This window comes from Schistocerca piceifrons, chromosome 4 (assembly GCF_021461385.2).
Source record: "Schistocerca piceifrons isolate TAMUIC-IGC-003096 chromosome 4, iqSchPice1.1, whole genome shotgun sequence".
NCBI classification, from domain to species: domain Eukaryota; kingdom Metazoa; phylum Arthropoda; class Insecta; order Orthoptera; family Acrididae; genus Schistocerca; species Schistocerca piceifrons.
The window spans coordinates 259,336,240-259,358,949 of NC_060141.1; the positions used below are offsets into that span (position 1 = coordinate 259,336,240).

The window sequence follows — 22,710 nt, forward strand, 5'->3', positions numbered from 1 at the left end:
CGTAGCGGTCGCTCGGTTCCAGACTGTAGCGCCTAGAACCGCTCGGCCAATTCGGCCGGCTGGCAGAGACAACTGAATTAAAACTTCGTAACCGCCAATATCTTATCGCCAGATTCATCCAGCAGAGCTTTGTGGTAGCAAGGTCGCGTTGAACCGATGTCCATTTTGAGTTTCCTCAAAGACTGTTGTTCCATTTAAATTCGTTGACCATCTTTGTTAAAGTTCAAGGCTGCCGCCGCGCGGCTCCTTCCATCGGTTTTAAGTAGTGGTTAAGCTTAGGGACCGATGACCTTAGCATTTTTTGGTCCCATAAGATCTTATCACAAATTCCAAATTCAAAGCGGCCAGAAAAGTACTGACAAGACAAATGCCGAGCGGGATTAGCCGAGCGGTCTGGGGCGCTGCAGTCATGGACTCTGCGGCTGGTCCCGGCGGAGGTTCGAGTCCTCCCTCGGGCATGGGTGTGTGTGTTTGTCCTTAGGATAATTTAAATTTAGGTTAAGTAGTGTGTAAGCTTAGGGACTCATGACCTTAGCAGTTAAGTCCCATGAGATTTCACGCACATTTGAACATTTTTGACAAGACAAATGAACCACATAACTGTGGAAACATCTGTAAAGCCTTTGTACACGTAATGCAATTTTCTTACAATCAAAAGGATCGCATGTTCTAAGAGGCAAATGTACCTCCTTGCAAAAGAATGACTAGACAGATGATTATGTGAACACTGTGCAGAACATTGATCAATGGCCTGGCCTTCACCTTCGTCTTAGGTGATCTAAATCCTAGAAATATGACACACCGTGAAGAGATCTTATTGTTATCAGCATCTTGCAACTTACCAAAACACACCTACCCTTTACTTCTACATGCAAGTACTATCACACACATCCATGCCCGAGGCAGGATTCGAACCTGCGACCGTAGCGGTCGCTCGGTTCCAGACTGTAGCGCCTAGAACCGCTCGGCCAATTCGGCCGGCTGGCAGAGACAACTGAATTAAAACTTCAGGCTGTGGAAACAGGAAGGACCATGACTGCTACAGAAGTCTTTTACTCATCCGTGTAATTCGGTGCCTCCCAAAGGTTCTCAGCCTCAACGACTAAACAAGGCATGAAGGATAGAGTTTGAGGTCCCGGCCCGTCGACATCCTGCTTATTAGAGGCAGACCGCTAGCCCAGTTGGATTAGAATATGAAACAAATCTCGTTAAGAGTTACAGTCTGTCCTACAAGATAGTAAGAACACTCTAGTCCTGGCGTATCGGCGTTATCAGTAGAGGAAAAATGAAAGTTCCGCGATATATCCGCACTGCGCCTCGTAACGACTGCCTTATCGTTCTCTTCAGATGCTTGTGAGAATCTAACGACGAGAGTCATTTCAAGTCGTGGAGTGAAAGTCTGTTCCGGACGGCAAGGCAGTATTTTAAGGTGACTATTTCGGGTGAGTATCGAATGTGCCGTAGCGCGTTTCCCTGATCCTAGTGAGAGTGCAAGTACCTACTTAAATTAGTACCGAACGGAGCTCACACACCAAATCTTTGGCTTGTTATGAAGGCACACTGGCGAGGGCACAAATTGGTACTTTGAAGTCTGTTGTTCTAACAGCTTAAACACTGAAGTTATGAGAGCATACAAATTGTAATACCGCGAAAACCTGTAGGCCACAGACAACATAGAATGTCTTCGAGGATATATAGCCTTGTCATTTTGCTGTATTGGCTGTTGTGATAGTTGTAGGCATTACTAGCCGGCCCAAAGCGAAGACATTATCATCGCTGTGCACCTAATTCATTCTTAGTATAACAGACTGAGGGTGAGTAATTAAAGAGGAATGGTCCAAGTATAAATCGAGACCCCAAGATGCTTTGCCTGGCGAAAGAATTCTCGCTTTTCAAACGTCCACCGTTAATGACGCAGCTCTAACGAAAGGTGAGTAGTGATGTCTGGTGTAGTGTACTTGTGCTTAAAGATCTTACTGCGAAGTCTTCTCTTGATTAGTTATTAATTTCTACTGTTTGCGCGGTCGCATGTCTTTGTATGTAACCATGCAATTGGCTTTGTCGTTTGTCAGGAGGGACACTCGCAAAAGTTAATGCTGTTGCCTCTCTTGTAATGAGGGGATACTGTGCCGTAAGTCATTTATTCTTCTGAAATCCTCACATTTAGTGTTGAGTGGCATGGAAGGGAACTGTGGTAGGAAATTCGCTCTGTTTGTTGGAAGATTATGCAACGAAGCGGGGGTGACTGTTTAAAGTAAACTAGAAATGAGTCTATCACAGAGGATCCACTGCGCGTTTCCGCTGTCGAGTTCATCACTCATTGAACAACCTTAACGTGGCATACCATCATGCTGCTGCAAGCACGTATTTATCCATTTCTTTACCTGATTATTCGAATTTGCCCATTAAATTTACACAGCATCTTCTTTTAGCAACCTGAATTATAGATTGCTCACGCTCCAGAATACCCGAACTACTCAAACCCAAAAGCACCAAAATTCTGATCGCGAGTCTCTTCGTCTTGAACTTTGGTTTGGATACTTCTGTTCTTCCAGTTCAGTTGTCTTTGAACTGCGGCTCGGCTCGTAGTGATACCAGCTCGACTTTTCCTGGCGACAAATCTGACATTGCCAGCACTGGCCTGTTCACTTTCTCTGCATTCAGAGGAAGGCACCAGCGTGGCACTCTTCGCACAAACTATACAACAATCATCTTTCCACAGTCTTCTATAGAACATCACAGCGGTTATTAAGCTGGACATGCAGTTACCCTCAATCTAATCCACATATCTACATTGGTGAGTCGATCGAGACGATCTGTGCGCGGTACGGCAGTCGTTTGATGAGTAACTTCTGGGACGTGGCATGCTGGACGTATCCTTCTGACTCCAATAGGAGCACCTACATAACCCATTCTTCCGTACAATATTTGCCAGATACTATTTAGATACACGACTCTGATGACGCTGCCATCTGTTCAAAGACAACAAAACTCAGCAAATTCTTGGTGGAAAAAGTCATCCTTCACTGTATTACAACCAACAGTCTCTCCGGACGTTGCAGGTATGGACACTTTCTTCGACCATTTAGGTTGTGTTGCCGATCCGCGACTTCACCATGGTAAGCGTGAACACAGCCATGGACATACACTCGACAGCTTTAGCATAAGCAAGCACTGCAGTGACTAAATTTTGTGTACTGTTTCACATGTCGCTTATTGGTCATGACCGTTGGCGAGGCATTTGTTGTTGTAGGGCGTGACAGCCATTAAGTTTTGATGTAGTTAAGTAGGAACGCGCAAAGGAAACTGATGGGACGCCATGGTGCCCACTGGAGAAGGGTAGTTGTAATTGGTAATTGCCCTTCCTTTCAACTTTCTAGTGATATGAAATTAGCAAATGCACTAGAATGTGAGACGACCATCACCTGTTACCAATACATATCCAGCGAGCAGGGCAGGAAACTTTCGCATTCTGCGATGCCAGACATTTTTAGGCTCGGTATCAGTTTGAAGAAAGCCGGAACATGAAATGGATATTGACTTATGTATCCAGTAGTATTTGAAGAGGAACCTCGCAACTATTTCGCCATCCCCCCCCCCCCCCCCCCCCCCCGCCCTCACTCTTGCCTCTCGTCAGACCAGAACCTGGATACGTAGGCTGTTGCCTGGTACATTACGCCTTTGTGGACAGGCATGTACCTTGGACCTGTGCTGGAGGGATAAAGGAGAGCGGCAAATCACGTAAATTACACCGTGTATGCCGAAATGGTTGAGAGATTTCACGACATAGTTCTGGGGACACATGCTATAATGATTATTCATTACATGTCCCTTTTTTCTTCAAATTGATACGGAACTTAGGCGTCTGTGTGGCAGCAACTCATGTTAGAGAATCTGGGCTGAAGGGGCGCAAGAGGTGGAAACAACTCCTATTATATGGAAATGGTTAGAGAATGTAATGTACTACCGTAACCTGACGTATGAAGGGAGCTGATTGGTAACTCAAACAATATCAGTTTAGGGGTTTGGAATTGTGTGTCTTTGACTGGAGAAATTTGTTTCGAAAGGATAACTCTGCTGTTTGCCTTTTTAGATCCGATTTAATGAAGCAATGACGTGAGCCTGCATTCTTCGCCATCTTGAATACGGGTTTTAGATACTGTGTGGTCAACTGCTCTAGGATAGTAAGAGGCACACCATCTACTTATCAACTAGGCGCACCAAGTTTGTGCATATTAAGGTGTTACGTTTTGCGTTTACCTGATTTACGCTGTACTTTTTCCGTTTCCTCCATTTGTGTTCGCGTAAAATACTTTGCTGTATCTCATCAGATGTTTATGGACAAGCAATTCGCGCCGACGAATACTTCAGTCGGCGGGTTCCGTAGCGTGCTTGCGGTTGTTTTTTATTTATAACTGCAGTTTTCTCTTTTTACCGCATCAGGTAGCAGGTAAACAACGCGATGTTCGAAATCCAGCACTCGGGTCGTAAACAAACAAAAGAGGTGAGGTCACTGCTAAAATGTTTGTGATCCTGTTAGCTCTGAAGCGCCGGTGCATTAAATTCGTCGATGGCTGAAATACGAAAACTTTACGGTGTTCCCTTTCCGTGAGTCAGCGTTAAATCCGTTAAGTGAATAGATTGCTCTTTTTTCAGGCAAGCAGAAACAGCATGTTTGAAGTTCGTGGAAGTAGCTCATTTCCCTGCACACTCGCCCATGCTTTGGGGAATTCGATTCCTAGTGTGTCTATGTTGTTCACAACAGTCTCTCGAGTGTGTCTGTACTTACACCTACATCTTTACCACCGTGAAGTGGATAGTAGAGAGTACGTCCCATTGTACAAGTTTCTAGGGCTTCTTCCACTTCCATTCACGTCTGGAGCGAGGGAAGGATAATTGTCTGAATGCCTCTCTGCGTACTGTACCAAGATCTGACTGAATATTTTGCAGCTTCTTTCAGACAGTGCTTTTTTTATTTTATTTTTATTTTTTTAATTTAAGATAACTGCTTGATCATGTCGTCCGTAAGGTTGTAACATACAACATAAAGAGAAAGGGTCCCGACATGTTTCTCTGGGGTGCACTTGGAGTTACTTCTACATCTGTCGATGGCTTACCATCCAGTATAACTTGCTGCTTCGTCCCGACCAAAAAAAATGACAATCCATTCACAAATTTCGCTTCGTGCCGCATGTGATGGCACTATTGATAATAAGGGTAATTGTGATATTGAGTCAAATGCTTCTCGGAAATCGATAAATACTGCAGCTGTCTGACTGCCCTGAACCAGAGCATTCAGTATGTCATGTGAGAGAAGTGTGTTAGGTTTCGCATGATCGATGTTTTTGGGAACCCATGCTGGTTGACATGGAAGAAGTCATTCTCTTCGGGATACCTTGTTATGTTTGAGCTCAAAGTTTGTTCCAAGATTCTACAACAAATCGATGTCAAGGCAATTGAGCATTAGTTTTGTGGATCACTTCCCTTACCCTTCTTGTGAACGGGTGTGGCCTGTGCTTTCTTCCAACTTCTGGCCAGGGCTTTTTGTTTGAAGGATTTTCGGTGGAGTATAGTAAGAAGAGGGGGCTAACTTGCCGCAAATCAGTACAGAATCTGATAGGGATCCATCAGGTCCTGGAACTATGTTCAATTTTAACGATTTCAGCTGTTCGTTAACACCACTGAACTAACGCTTATTTCACTCGTGTTTTCAGTGGTACGAGGATTAAATTGGGGCATTTCCCCTGGGTGTTTCTTCGTAAAGGAACATTTAAGCATTTCAGATTTTGGTTTACCACCCTTAGTTTCAGTTCTTCTTCCATTCGCGTGTGACAGGACACTAACTTTGGGGTGACGGAAAGGTCTTACAAGCGACCAGAATTTCTTTGATTTTTATGAAAGATTATTTGACAATATTCTGCTACGGTCATCACTAAAGGCTTCCTACACCGCTCTCTTGACAGCCAAACCTCTTTCATTCAGCTTCTCTGAATCTGTATTACCCTTTTTTTTTCTTTTTACATCTATTATGCAGTATTGTGTGTTTCTTTAAAAGTTTCTTTACAGTGATTGTATACCATGGAGGGCCCCTCCTATTATGAACTGTTCTCCTGGGTTCATATCTATACAGTGCATGGTCAACTATTCTTTTAAACTTGAGCCATAGTTCTCATACATGCTCTGCCCTGTGCTGAAAGTTTCAAGCTCCTCATTGATATATGAGAGTATTGATTTTTTGTCTGGTTTACGGAACATATACATCTTTCTGCTTGTTTGAGTTGTCCTTTGTACCTTGGTAAACATTATTGCCACAACCGCGTCATGGACGCTAATATCAGTTTTTATGTGAATATCCTCAAAGAGGGCAGGTCTATTTTTTGCCATTAAATCTAACATATTTCCAACTTGTGTGGGGTTCTGAACTATCTGTTCTAGGTAGTTTACAGAGAATGTACGAAATAATGTTTCATAAGATGATTAAAGTCTCGACCAATTTACAATATGATTGGGGAACTTGTGTACAAGCGAGCCGAAATTTTCTGTACTTTTTTCGATTGCAACAGGAGATGAGTGTAGTGGGCGGTAGAAGGAGCCATTTACCATTTTTTGCCCACCCCTGATACCGACTCTTGCCCATTCAATCTCGCATACAGCTACAGTTTCTGTCTCCCTGGATTAGAATTTCTTATGTTATGTGGCAAATACACTACCTCCATTTCCCATTATCCCATCCTCCCATTCTCCAAAAATCTCAGTGACATCAGGTTCAGGTCTCAAGCAATTTTCTGTAACTGGTACTATGTGAGCGTCACTGCATTTTAGGAGTGCTTCAAACTCTGCCATTTTATTGCGGATGCTTCGACAGTTAACTGCCAGGAAGTTAACACTCTTGCCTGTATGGGACATGCTTTTGGATTTTACACTTAAACACTCCAACAGCTGCCGTTATCTGGGCTGGATGGAGAGTTACTTAATCTAAAAATCCCATGTAGGTACCTCACACACAGTCAACTACCCGCGTAGCAGTAGTAACCGGTTTGGTGTCTGCCTGAGTACGAATTTACGATGAAAGCACGAACAGTCAGTTCCTCTGAATGTGAAGCCTAGTAAAAAATTTCCAAACTCAGCCGAAAGAAGTTCTTCTGACATTTATCGTTCTAAGGCGTTCCAGAGGTACCATATTTTACGGACTTTTAAGATGCGTCTTAATTTTTAAGCATTTTTTAAAAAAATAACGTTTTTATTGTTAGATTGCAATTCCAGAAACAAAAAATTCTTAGTTTATAAAACCAAACTGTCCTTAAAAATCCCAGAAAATCGTCATCTGCACTTTCTTCTTCTTCCTCTCTGTCGTCGTCCCCTCAACTCTTATGTTCGTCGTATCGGTGCACTGCTGCTGCCAGTTAAATTAAATGTTGCCAGATAGAGAGAGGTTTCCCGCGGCATCGAATATAAGACCATTTTTAAAGCTGTCGGGAATTTTAAATCAAACACTGGGCATTTTTATATTAATTTCGGGTGTAAGATGCACCTGAATTTTGGAGGCAATATTTCGAAGAACAAAGTTCGTCTTATAATCCATAAAATACGGTAACACTTTAACACGACGAATGCCGAGAACGTCGAGAACCACTTCGTAAGTCGACACTAGCCGCATATCAGTAGAGAAGATTTCACCCATGTCGAGATTGTTGGTTGATCAGGGGACGGGACCAAACAGCGAGGTCATCGGTTCCCATGTCGACATGGAGTCAATGGAGTAAGCAGTTACAGCAGTTGGCCCCGCCGCCTCACTCACCCCCCTCCCCCCTTCTCTCCAAAAACACGCGCGCCCACACACACACACACACACACACACACACACACACACACACACACAGAGAGACAGAGAGAGAGAGAGAGAGAAAATCCCCTGAACCCACCAGTTTCAAAAGAGAATGATAACGATCTCTCTGCTAATGAATTGAATTTCACAGTGGCTTCTAGACTAATGAGAAACAGATATAAAACAGCAGAATAAAGATCAAAATAGAAGATTAGGAGGTATTGCCCTTAATGTCGATGTGCTTCCTCAAAACTGACTTTGTTTCCTGAATCCAATCTCGTCTATCTGCTCTACCTAGTTAGACCCATTCATGGGTTTGCCAACATGTCGGATTAAAGGAAGACATCGAAGCAGTTCATAACCGGGCTGCTAGATTTGTTACCGGTAGGTTTGATCAGCACGCGGGTATTATGGAGGTGTTTCGTGAACTCAAATGGGAATCCCTGGAGGAAGGACGACGTTCTTTTCGCGAAACACTATTGACAAAATGTGCGGACGACAGGAGAACGATTCTACTGCCACCAGTGCACAGTTCGCGAAAGGACAACGCAGACGAAAGAAATTATGACTTACGTTGCTGCATACAGATAGTCGTTTCCCTCTCGCTCCATTTGCGAGTGGAACAGGAAAGGAAATGATTAGTTGTGGTAAAAGGTATCTTCTACCATCCACACACTGCAGTGAATGTCTTGCAGTGCATCGCTACTGCTGTTTTCTTTCAGCAGTTAGTGTAGTAGGTAGTTCTCTTAACGCAGAGATTCCTTTGTCACGTGTGTCCGCCCTTCACGCGTATCGTGCCAGGTTGCCAGCGTTTCGTGTTACTGTGCCCTGATCAGTTGCTGGGTGGAGAAATCACAACTGTTAGCAAACACTAGTTCAGTTAAAAGAAAGAAAAAAAAAGTCACGGGCTTCACTGTCTGTTTTTCTTTGTCATCTTCATTACCAACCTCCACGCCATGGCTGCTTAACAGAGTCACTACTCAGTAACATGTGCTGTGAGGCAACTTATTTCCGTTAATGGTCTCTGTAGCAGCAACCTATACTCCAGTATTGATCGGACTGTATTTCTATCCTCTCGAGACTAATTCATAGGATTTCGTTCCGTCTTATACTAGATTCTTAATATGCATTAGTAACACCTCTATTCAAATATTTTCGAACTCTTCTTCATTTCAGTGTCAATGTCACAATGTAAAAGAGTTCGTATAATGCGCGTAATAGCTCATTTTTAATAACAGTTTGTCATTGAATGATTCCCAGTTCTGTCATTGCCAGTTGGTATTTTTATGGAGTTTCACCCTGCTAAACCAACTTACGTCCTGATTATAAATTATAATGTATGAAGTTTTGCAGCCAGCAAAATTGGCGACAACGATTGATTCGATTATGAGTAACAATTTTACCGTGTTAGACGAGCTCGTGTCAGTACGCAATTTGCACGATATTAGAAAACAAATACGTCTTGATGTGTAGTGGAAAGAATGTGTCTGCTCTAAATACAAACGCTTCGTCTTTCCATATTGCAATGGTGCTGAGAAAGATGAGATTTCTTATTCATACGTGGTCAGTGTAACACTGGGACAGAAAAAAAAACAGTATTTTCCTACCTTATTCAAAATAAAAATAAATCCATCTACATTTATCTTCTTTCTCCTCTTCGTTTGGATGTTTTGTTGCATGTCTGCTGATGTTATACCATATGGTGAAGTAGTCGCATAATCTCTGATATCCTCAAAGGTCTTCCAGACTATAATATTGCTGCACTCAAATACATCGAAACCTCAGTAATCCACATTTGATTCAGTTATCAAGGTACTTCCTCGTAAAACAGTGTTCACAAGAACTGGAAAATAAAGATAACGTTTCCAAAAAAATTTGGATCTCCAATAACCTGCTGATTAGTAAATTCAACCTGTTGTTCAGTTTTCACAATTGTTCTGAGTAGTTTTTGGAGGAAATACTTGGATGACTGTAACAGTAGTTTGTAATTCACATGCGGATTATGGAGGTCTAGAAACATTTGAGAACAGAAATACTATAGCATTGACGTTGTTTGGGTTGTCGGAGACTACATGACTATTTCAGAAACTGTATGAAATAATGCCAGTAGGCAAGCCACTGATCAACATATCAAGGTGGAGAAATAAGATAGAGAAGAACATATTTTTATTTACAGTTAAGTTGGAAATGATGATTGTAAAGTAGCTTCAGCCATGCCTTAATACAACTACAGTCCATTAGCTGTCAATTTCACCATACTGGTTTAAATCATAAGTAAATTTTGGGTACTAGGTTCTGCCTGTTATATGTCCGCAGCTCGTGGTCGTGCGGTAGCGTTCTCGCTTCCCGCGCCCGGGTTCCCGGGTTCGATTCCCGGCGGGGTCAGGGATTTTCTCTGCCTCGTGATGACTGGGTGTTGTGTGAGGTCCTTAGGTTAGTTAGGTTTAAGTAGTTCTAAGTTCTAGGGGAGTGATGACCGTAGATCTTAAGTCCCATAGTGTTCAGAGCCATTTGAACCATTTTGAATCTGCCTGTTATGCAAACAACTGTTGTTTGTAAGATTCCGTAGGACCCCCTTTACATTATTGTACGCCAGGAGCTTGTCATCTGCAAGGAGGGTGCTACAGAATCCTGCAGTACATACGAAAAGAACTGAATCAAAGTACCCATTGATGATGAACAAAAAAGCTGAACCATGTTTGGGCATTTACAAACAAAACTTGTTCGCATAATAGGCGGCCAGAATTCGCATAATTTAGTTTGGAAACACAGCTATTTCTAGAGCTTTAAAACCAAACGGTGATTTAGGTATCCAAATTATTTAAAGGTGACATGTTTATCGGCAAGGCCACTTTCTGCTGCAGCTTTTGTAATGAACTGTTACTGGTTTTTTCCGTTTTAAGCGTACTGTGGTTAAAGACACGATTCGCTTTTACTTAGAAAGCACCTCCTCTGGTCATGTAGGAAACATGAGTACATGATGTGTCAGTACTTTGGTTTTTATTTATTATGAACAATATTTCCTTATAAAGTTAACATGCAATTCACTTGAGGTGTTTCTGCCACCTGTTTACAGATTTTTCAAACCACTGTGTTTTCCTTCGTTGTTAGCGCAGGCTGAGGTCAAAATAAACTTGACTTCTCGTTATTCTTGGCAATTTTCGCTTTTTTTAAAAACCACTTTTCCTCACGCTACGTTAGCGTGAACTTCAGTTTTTAAGTTTTACAAAGTGAGGGAAGTAAAAAAATGCAAAAACAGCGATACAGCGCAAGAAAAAGTGGTTTCAGAAGAAAGAAAATTCCCAAAAGTGAATGAGAACCCAATTTTCTTCCGCAAACAACGAAGGAAAAAGCATTGGTTTGCAAAATACGTAAACAGGAGGCAGAAACACTGCAAGCAATTTGTATGCCAACTTTATAAGAAAATGCGGTTTTTAATCAATAAAGACCAAGGTGTAGATACATATTATTTATTAGCATTACCAGAGGAGATGCTTTGTAAAGAAGTACGAATTGCGTCTTTAATTGCAGTAAGCTTAAGACGAAAAAAAATTGATTATTTACAGCTGTATGAAATTACGCGCTTATGGCATTATCTTCCACTGCCCTTGGTTTGTTAACCCTAGAAGTGTGCAACAGGGTTACTGCGACCCTAGAGTTTTTTTATTGTTACTGTGCATGCACCACTGTACATATACAGCCAGTTGCCTGCAGTGTAAACTTAGCATTGGCGGAGACCTAGTAGAAGAGGAACGTTATTAGTTTTAGGGCATTGTTGTTAAATTAATTTGACCGAATGATTTTGGAAGGGTCACTGTGTAAGTGTTCTATCACTGAGTGTGAAATACATTTACATGAAAACGTCACGTAGAACTGGCATTTTACTAAAGATAGATGCTATACGGGAAGCATTGTTTCTGACAACACAGTCGTGAAAGTGACGTAAGTGATTTCCGTGATAAAACTGATTCTGAAGCCGATGCTGCTGCAGCAGTCACGGACAATTACGAAACTCATAAGCTGTCGAATCTTCAGACAGTGATGAAGAAGGTACAGTCGTCCAGGGCAAGAATGGCCAGTCTCGAAACTAACCGTCCCAAATAGAATAGGCTGCTCTGTTGCCGGGAAGTGCCGATATGTGTGTGGAAGAAACAAATCAATGGGTTAACGAATACTTGAGAACATCTCTGAATATTTGTGTAATATGTGCATTTCATTAAATGAATAGGATTTTCGTCAAATTAAACTTCAAACACAGTCTTTAGGTGTGGATCAATCTTATGTTTCATCATTGGAAAGCATCCGTGACAGTTTGTACTTAGACTAGAATTTTGGCTGCGTTAATATTAATATGGATTGAAAAAGTACATGACAGCTGAAATAAAACGCGTTTAGTATTTATGATAGTCTAGTTTCATTGTAAAATATTCCATATCGGGCCAATTTCTCCAGCAAATAATTGGTCACTGTGACACTGGTGTGCAATTCGTGCGACAGTTTGAGAGGTGTGCACTACTACCTCGACCAACTGAAGCTTGTCGAGCGCGCCGCATTTTAACGTGGCGCTGTGGCGGGCATGTACACCCCTGGGGCGGCGCGGCGGCTGCGGACAGCCCTGCGGGTGGCGCGCTGCGCGCAGCGGCATTCCAGGCGGAAGCCCTCCCCCTCGCCCCGTCCCGTGCCCGGCCGTCGCTGGCAGGCGTGCCTTTGTCCCGGCCCCTCGCGCCGCGCCGCACCGCGCAGCGCAGCTATCGACTGGCAGGCGGCCGGAGCGCGCTCGCGCAGCACTGCACGGCACGGCTCAGCACGCACCACCTGCCTGCCCCGTCCGCGCTGAGCTCGCACCGAGACCGCGCGTACCGCCTCCTGGCACGCCTCGTGTGGAATGCGTCGCCGTTGCCGAGAGATACCAGCACTCGTTTGGGTTTTAGGCGCTCAGTACAAACTCCAAAGTAGCGGTGATTTAAGTTGCACCAGCATCCCTGCCTCTTACTAACACTGTAACATTTACGAAGGGCGCAGCTAATGTTGCTTGTAGAATACAGGCAACGAACTTGCTGCCGCTGGCAAGCTTCCATGTGGGAGGCAAAGTTGCCAGCGGTGATGAAGTAAGCGTCTTCATTCTCGTAGAGACCTTGCATTAAATAAAAATAATAAAAAAATCAAGGTCTGATATGAATTCTATAAGAAACATCCACTAGCTGCGATTTTGTGTGTGTGTGTTCGTTCATCTGCTGTATTTGAGGCCGTAACAGATACGACGTCAGATGATGACTTTTGCGGTGCATTATATGGTAACTAACGTGGAAACAGTTGTTTGAAACAGACACACATTTATCCAGAATGATTGTTGCCGTTAAGTTCCAATTGAAAGAGAACGACGTCAAAACTTGCCTGACTTTAAAATATTGCCTCCTTTGCACTGTTGTTGTTGTTGTTGTTGTTGTTGTTGTTGTGGTCTTCAGTCCTGAGACAGGTTTGATGCAGCTCTCCATGCTACTCTATCCTGTGCAAGCTTCTTCATCTCCCAGTACCTACTGCAGCCTACATCCTTCTGAATTTGCTAAATGTATTCATCTATTGGTCTCCCTCTACGATTTTTACCCTCCACGCTGCCCTCCAGTACTAAATTGGTGATCCCTTGATGCCTCAGAACATGTCCTACCCACCGATCCCTTCTTCTAGTCAAGTTGTGCCACAAACTCCTCTTCTCCCCAATTCTATTCGATACCTCCTCATTAGTTCGAATGGAAAGAGGGAAGCAAACATGTGTAAAACGTTCAACATTAAGAATTCTCAAATCCAACTTCGATAATTCGCGATCTCTAGCGCGTCCTGTTCGTCATGGAAACTGTGTCAAAGTTTGCTTCTATAATGGGTAACTGCACGTGATGTACCTGAATAACTGAAGCAAGATTCTAATTTTACGAAATTCCTGTGTGTATTTTCATGCACAGGCAATCATCTAAGATTTACACTCAAAACCAAAGTCACTGTGTTCAACAACGGGTAAATACGCGGGCAAGACTTCTTTTTCTCGGCCAGCTTCGGTGAAAAAACTGCGGAATTTGTTGTGGGATATCGTGGAATATTCCCGCTCCAGCCCCTTTATGAAGTTTCGATGGGTGGCGCCGCTATACGAAGTCTTCAGGAAGGCGTCTGTAATGGAGATGCTTTCCGAGCAGAAAGCTGTCATAATTTCATTTGGATGATGATGTTTGGTTTGTAGGGCGCTCAACTGCGCGGTCATCAGCGCCCGTACAAAGTCCCAATTTTGACCCAGTCCAATTGTTTTCACAGTCCAATCTACCCTCTGTCACGAATGATGTTGTTGTTGGTGATGATGATTATGATGATGAACACAAACACCCAGTCCCCAGGCAGAGTAAATCCACAACCCGGTCGGGGATCGAACCCCGGGCCCCATGATCCAGAGACATTTATTTCATTTGAAGAGAAAGAAAACCATCGTAGATACTGATAAACGCTTGCACATGGCTACGGAGACTTTGGCAATGAACAGAAGCACGGTGAGCCCTTGCGCGAAGTGTCTGTCATCACAAGGTCGACCATGTCTGCCTGATTTCCCTCGTGCTGGTCGGCAAGCACACAGTTATGCCTCCTGCAATGTTGGAACGTGCGGACACACTCATTTGAGATAATCGACGGATGACAAACACCTCGCTGCACAACTGCACGTCTATTGGTTATGCTGACGCACTCGTCCACCAGCTGGGGTACACTAACGTGTGTACCCGCTGTGTTCTTCGCAGTCTAACGGAAGACTGCCGTATGTTTGGCTCAATGAAGGATGCACTGCGCGGGAAGCAGTACCTAAATGATAGGAAGGTTATTGATGCAGCAAGACGTTCGCTCCGGTGTCGACCAGTAGAGTTGGGAACATGTTACGCATGCTCTCCCATGATGCTGTAGTCAGAAGAGTGGGGAATGAAATGGCGTACTCGAATTCTGAATAAAACCAACCTGCTTTCAGAAGGAAGTATTTCATTTCTTATTGAACACCTCTCGTATGTTATTCAGATTGGAACAGACCAGCACAAGCCGAACTCGAATCCTTGCTCTCAACACACAGAAATACCAGTCCGAGGAAAGGCGGAACATGTAACAGATACGGACAAATAGCGTACGTATACCGAACGATTTTGTTGTCCACGCCTAGTAAAGTGGTGCGTCGCTTTAAAACCACCCTCCAGGTTAAGAGGAGCGTTACTTTTATGTGTTAGCCAGCAATGTAGATACTAAATTTCTGCCTGCTTTTAACTACATACAATATTGAAATGGGTCAACTTTCCCCAACAAAATGAATCTTCTTGAACAGATAATAGAGACCCAACATGTCAAGCGAGAAGGAATTGCGACCCTCGTGCGCCAGTAATCCAGCGCCTCCGCTTTGTCGCTGACTATGTTTCTGTGGTGGTGTTATCCAGGACGAGGTCGACTCGGACTCGTGAGGTCAGATAAGCCGCTTGGCGCGGTTAAACTGAAAAGGAAGACCCTTCAATAGCATAAAATAGAAAGGGTTGCACTAGGTTCGTAGCCACCCGACATTAATTTCATTTATTAAACGACTATCGAGATGTAGGAAAAGGGTCCAGCGAAATCACACTCTTGTGCGAGAAAATTCGTGAGAAGGCACTGTGGATTGGTCAGAATGGGGTCCGTAGGAATGTGGCGGCGTGCGCTCGACTCTGCTATCGATCGCTGTTCCGGACGCCGCTACTGCCGTCTCCTCTTTTCGCTACGCGGTTGAACTGGGAAAATAATAAAAAAGGGTGGTTGTAATGTGGGGTTACGGCATCCACTAGATCAAGTCCCCCGGGGCGAGTTAGTAGCTAAATGCGTACGGACCACATTTTCCAGGGATCCTGTCGAAAACACTATACCCGATTAAATCTTGCTGGGGTACGTCAAAACCCGATTACACTGAAACGTGTAATATTTCGTTCAATATAGTCTGCTCATTGAGCAAGTGTGTGTGAAGCAGTCTTGTAAACGTAGTTGATATTAAAAATTTAATTTTTAGTCCGAAGAGAGCTAAGTTGAGAGACCTGCTTTCAGTAGCGAGTCAGAAGTCGATCGAAGCAATATGTGTTACTGTACGTTTTGCAATTCGCGAAGCATTTTTACAAATTGATTCGTCGTCAGAAAGAACTGATGGAGTGCAAGTGCAGAAATAGCAACAGCAGCTGAAATTGGAACCCGAGTTTAAAACTGAGTGTTGCATGGTTCAATCATGGCAAAAAAAGGTAGGAATGGTGAAGGTAAACTACTTACTTACATTTCGTCGTAATCTCGGTGGATCAAAAGGGAATACTCAGGATGTCGAAAAATGGAGGAAAAATATCAATAAGAGAAAATACTGTGGCTTGATGCAATTCAGACTAGTTTACATTATGTTATCCTTGTAACAGTTTAGGGATTGAAAATAAACAAGTCAGTGTAGGTTATATGGGGTATAAAAAAATAAAAAACGACAAACCTTAGAGGCAGGTTCCTTGCACAGAAATAAGCAAAAAAGTCTAATAAACATGGGCCCTGATATACACACCTGAAGAGGTGTGAGCTTTAATCAAAATCCATTCAGGAATCAGATGTAAAAAGTGAAATGAATGGTACAGTGTAGATCGCGAAACATTCTTATACAATATTTTCACTGCACGAATGGCCATGTAATATCACGGGTCACGAAGAGGTGTAAGCACTTCTTCATCTTCGATACTGTGGAACAGATCTCTTCTATTGCAAGGTTTTCACTTTAAATGTTTTGGGAGGAGGAAATACTTCCTCCTCCCAAAACATTTAAAGCGAAAATCAAATCAAGAAAAAGGTGTCTAATAGTCCTGAGGTCTGAAACACATACTGCAATAATAATAATAATAATAATTTAATAATAATAATAATCCTGATTTCATTTACTTTCTGTGTCAGCTTAATTAAAAAAAATGACGGCCGGCCGTGGTGGCCGAGTGGTTCTAGGCGCTTCAGTCCGGAACCGCGCGACTGCTACGGTCGGAGGTTCGAATCCTGCGTCGGGCATGGATGTGTGTGATGTCCTTAGGTTAGTTAGGTTTAAGTAGTTCCAAGTTCTAGGGGACTGATGACCTCAGATGTTAAGTCCCATAGTGCTCAGAGCCATTTAAAAAAATGAACATTGTTCAACAGAAAATCGGGCAGCCCTTATTCAGAAAAACTTACATGACTGAGCAGTTAACAAAAATAATTTGGCGTGCTCTTACTAGTTAAATGGAAAGCGTGGCCTCGAATTGCACACCCCACCAGCCACCGTTCAGTCAGTGAACAGGGCGCAGTGGTTGGGGATACTTGCCAATATTGTGTGCCAATATTGCTTCCTTTGGCTGGAGGCCCGTTGCAGCTGTCTTCGAGCAAATCATTATTGTGTTCCTGGTTGTTTTTTTTTTTTAACCTTGTCATATATGAGCCATGCCTCACAATTTATTGCTTTATTCTCCCACGTTGTCCATATTGTTGTGAAAACGCACTTTATAGCAGTCAGTGGTTGTCAATCAACTAGACCACGTCCGAATCCACACTCCCCTACTTACTCTATCCTCACACTAAATTATTGGCATGCATCTACATCTATACTCTGCAGACAACTGCGAAGTGCTTGGCCTCTGTGCATGCTGTAATTAATCTAGTCTTGTCTTCACAATCCCACCGAGTGAGGTGGCGCATTGGTGTTAGCTCACTGGACTCACATTCGAGGTGATGACGGTTCAAACCCACGCCCGGCAGTTTACCTTGATTTCCCTAAATTGATTCAGGCAAGTACTGGGATGGTTCCTTTGAAAGGGCACAGCTGGTTTCCTTCCCCATCCTTCCCTAATCCAAGCTTGTGCTCTGTCTCTAATAATGTCATTGTCGACGGGACATGAAACACTAATCTCCTCTTCACGATCCCTACAGAAACAGCACGTAGGGTGTTCTAGTATATTTCTATCATCATGATTAAAAACGTTGTTTGAAGCATGTAAATAGGCTTGCTCGGAGCCTGCCAGTTCAGTGTATTCACCATCTCTGTGACGCTCTCCCACTTGTCAAACAAGCCTGTTATCATATGTTCAATATCGCCTGTTGATACGGAAGTCACACACATGAGCAATATTCTTGGATGTGAGGCAGCAGTGATTAGTAAGACTGGCTGCATTTTCTAAGTATTCTACCGATAAATCGAAATGTGCCACCTGCTTTACCCATGGCAAATTGTGTGTGATTGTTCTATTTTCTATCCCTAGAAAGTGTTACAGCCTGGGTATTTGTATGAGTTGGCCAGTTTCAGCTGTCACGCATTGATATTATGGTTATAGGAAAGTACATTTTTCGTTTTGTGAAGTACACAGTTTTACATATCTGAATGTTTAAAGCAAGGTGCCAATCTTTGCACCACCTTGAAATTCTGGGAAGATCTGTCTGAATATTTATGCAACTCCTTCCAGGCAGTGCTTCATTAAAGATAGTGACATCATCCGCGAAAAGCCCGAGGTTACTATTAATATCGTCAACTATGTCATTAACATATAACATGAACAGCAAGGCCCCAACACACTCCTCTGGGGGACACCTGAAGATCCACACTAACTGCTCCCTTAAAAAAAACGCCAATTCAGTCACAAATTTCGCTTCATACCACATTTGATGGTAATGTTGTAAAAAGCATTCATGTGATACTGAGTCAAATGCTTTTTGCAAATTGAGAAATACTGCAGCTACCTGACTGCCATGATACAGTACTTTCAGTATGTCATGTGAGAAAAGTGTGAGCTGGATGACGTGAACCAGCCCTAAGGGTATGACCAGGAAAGAAGAATGCCAGAGTTGTGTGGTCTGGGTTAAAAGAAAAAAGGCCGATGTGATCTCACTTCCAATTTTTTTTGTCACGCCTAAAAAATATTTATCTGCCCCCCCCCCCCACCCAAAAAAAAAAATCCCGTCCCCCCACCCCACCCCCTCCTCCCTGTCCCCCTGCCACACACTCACGCTTCTTTTATTAATCGAATTTGTCAATCAAATATACCACTATTAGGCTTTTAAGTGTTGCTAATGAACTGCTTTTGTTCTTCACTTCCACAGTGGGTAAGACCTTACTTCCACAGTGGGTAAGACCTTAAAACTTAAGCCATGGTTCCACCATAGCATGTTCGAAACATGTAGCTGATCCTCAAGAATTCAAGAATATGACAGATGACATACTTCACTACTTTTTGATGTCACTTGATTATGGCCTCTAAAGCATAAACCTGATAGCTGTGATCTACAAATAAATTTTAATCTTGGTAGAAGTATGCAGCACTGATGGAACGTGGTTTAACCTTTAACACATTTTTAAGTCTCACATTATGAACCAGTTCAAATGTAGCTTTTGCCAAGACACTGTCTCATATTTGTGATTTTTTCCAAAGTATACCTAAGGTATGACAGATTCTTATACAAGTGTGTCTACATATATCATGTGGGAAGCAGGTATTAACTGCTAGTTTGGCACATAGTTAACTAACTCCTCAGCTGATGCTATTAGGCTTTGTATAGACTACTGTATTACAGTAAAATTTCAGAGGTTCAGTGAGTTGTATCACTGACCTCCTGTGAGCACTTACTACTATTTTGTCTTTTGTTGCAGGACATGTTGGATGTGTGTGTCGGTACAAGTGTGGGCACCATCACAGAGCCAGATTGCCTGGGACCGTGTGAGCCGGGCACCAGTGTCACACTCGAAGGAATTGTGTGGCATGAGACAGAGGGTGGTAAGTTGTTATTTTTAAGTTTGAAGATAAAGAATGAAGATAACTGACTTAATGCATGTGATGTGGTCAGACGAGTCACAGTTGTGCTTCTTTTCAAGTTATAATAGATGTTGGGGCGCACTGACAGCTTGTATAACCCACACTGTGTGTAGGGTGTAGTTTTGGTTGTTAGTGATTCCGTGAAATTTCGGAGGATGTTTTTCATATTGTGACTTGGGACCACTCATTGAGCTTGTTGGAAAGTGAAGTTTATTTCAAATTCTCAGTGATATTGTGTGCTTTGTTTTGCACCTTCACAATGAGTTTATCTTCCAAGATTAGCTTCATTCGAAAGGGCTGCATAATACATCCCTAGTCTGTTGAAGGCTAAATTAACTGGTCTTAATACCATGGGAAATTTGTGGGAGTATTTTGAACAGTGAGTGAAACGTAGTAATTAACTTCCCTGCAGTTAGGGAGCTCTATGAAATATGAGCATCTGTGAAGGGCTTCAGCTTGAACTCGCGATGAAACTTGTTGACTCTCTTCCTCACAGAGTAGAGGTTGTTATCGTGACTAGAGGCCGTGATACCAGTAATAGCTGGGGGTTAGTAATTTTTTGTGATGGCTGTTTTTTAGGAATAACAAATCTTGTCATACTGCACAGACTTCCTTGTCCTTGTTATAAATCACCCAGTAACCGATGATGTTAAATTTGTTGCATAAAAAGTTTGTGTTTAATCTCATGTTGGTTTCAGGAAGTCCCTGAGCTTCATGAACAGCTGTGCTTCTTTCGTTTATTGCTGAAATCTGAAATTTCATTCTCTACTTTGTGCAGTTAATGTCTATGAGTGTTTTGTATGTGAGTTAATCTATTTGAACAGCTCGCCTCTTTCTTCCAGTGGCATTTGTTGTACTGAAAATGAAAACAGTTAAGGATGAGGTTTTTCACTTATTGCTTAAAATACTGAGAACTTCACAAACATTCAAATTATAACATTAATTACATCAGTATTTTGTAACTTGCGTCAGTTCCCTACCTGCACATCTTGTTAAGGCTTTGGAGTCTTATCTTCGTTAAATAGCTGAAAAGAGTTTTCTGTGATAATGTAAATGATATACAGTACACATTTGTTATAGTTAAGTGGCTCTTTCCTCATTTATTAACTCTATAAATGATGTGATGGCCAGAGACAGTTTTACATCCATGTTTTGTACCTCACACTGATATCTCCAAACATAGATGTAGTACCACCTTCTCAAAGAAGTGGCACAAAAATCAGTGAACATAATAAAGGCTTAACACAGTGGTAGCATAATGAGAAAGAGCAGTACACACAGTAATGTTTTCAATAAAATCATATCAGTGAAAGAGTCAACTGATAAACCAATCACTATACAAATCTTTATGTTATTTGAGTCCAGACTCAGTATCTAATAGTTACCCTTAGAAGTTACGTGGTTGCTAACACGTCCGGGAGTTGTCATAGGTGTTTCTCGGTTACTGGATCAACTGTATCTTGACTTTTTTGGGTGATGTCCAACTACATAAAGACTGGCATATGAACAAATTGTTATTTTAGAAACTTGTGAGGTTGGATTTTGCTACTCAAGATGGACTGTAAGTATTGATAAAAATATTGTTTGTGAAATAGGTGGTGGCCTAGGAAATTAGAAAAGTTTATGAAACCATGTTATGCATCCAGATTGAGAATACCACATTTACAAATATAAGTACCATATTCAAAATTATGCAAAAATCTTAATTAATGGCATAATTGTTTAATGAAGTATACCATCTTGTGCATAAAAATTAGGACGACAAAAGTATAATGGCACAAAGATTAGATCTTGAATGGAAAATGGAAATTCTTCTGAGCTTCACTATTAATTATCTTGTAAGTTAATGAGTTTCACAGAATTTTAACTACATTACTGAAAAATTGGAATGCAAGTCTTTATAATGAGTGGTGTCACTATGCTCAGAAATATGTATTAACTTACAAAATATTTGCTAACAAGGTTGTGCTGCAGCAAAAAGTTTAATTGTGCAGATCTTTTATTAGTAACACTTTCATGAAAAACACATTTAAAAGAATTAACATTAAAAATAAAAGCCTGATCAATGAATCTAAATGAAATTCATCCTAGATGACATTTTTGAAATTATGTGCCACATATAAACCAAGTAACTGTGTTATTTTAAGATAAAGATCATAAAATGTTTGTTTTCATCAAGAATTGAAGTAATAACAAATGGAATAATTCCAACTTGCGGTATCGCAAGTTCACTCGTTATTGTTGGATGGTATTGCTACTTTCTTGATCCACAACATGACTTTTGTGTAATATGTACTGATGGAGATTTTGGGAGTACAATTGTGTAGGTAACATACTTAATAGATTAACATTGCAAGATCGCAGGTTAATGTAAGTGAGAGATGAGACACTGCAAATGTGGAATGTCGATACATTAATAACTGGTGCAACTGCCAGAATGTTGAATGCAAGCATGCATTGTGTTGTTTAGGTGTCAGATATCAGTTTGTGGAATGGTGTTCCATGCCTGGTGCACTTTATGAGTCAGTACAGTGACGGTTAGTGCTATTTGCTGATGAAATTGGAGTTTTCGTCCGATGATGTCCCATAAGTGCTTGACTGGAGACAGATCTGGTGATCAGGCCAGGCCAAGGCAAAATGCAGACATCCTGTAGAGAATTTTAGGTTACAACAGCAGTATATGGATGAGCATTATCCTATTGGAAAACACCCCCTGGGATGTTGTTCATGAATGGTAGCACAACAGGTTGAATCACTTGATTGATGTACTAATTTGCAGTCAGGGTGCATGGGATAATCACGAGTGTGCTCCTACTGTCACAACCCAGACCTTAACTCCAGGTGTAGGTCTAGTACGCAGACAGGATAGTTGCAGGCCCTCAAGTGGCCTCATCCTAACCTCCACCTCACTGCCACTGAGGCAGAACCAGCTTTTATCTGAAAACACAACAGACCTCAACCCTGCCCTTCAGTGAGCTCTCACTCGATGCCACTGAAGTCGCAAATGGTGGTGGTTTAGTGTCAGTGGAACACATGTTACAGGACGTCTGGCTCAGAGCTGTC

At 42.2% G+C, this 22,710-nt stretch overlaps 1 protein-coding gene across 1 annotated transcript in view; it reads left to right on the forward strand.

Annotated features, from left to right (window-relative positions):
- LOC124795771 (zinc finger protein 608) overlaps positions 1-22,710 on the forward strand; it is a 295,215-nt gene that overhangs the window by 259,420 nt on the left and 13,085 nt on the right. Inside the window, exon 4 of the mRNA XM_047259854.1 lies at positions 19,485-19,608. Coding sequence (XP_047115810.1) covers positions 19,485-19,608 — 124 coding nt within the window. The remainder of the gene's footprint in view (positions 1-19,484; positions 19,609-22,710) is intronic.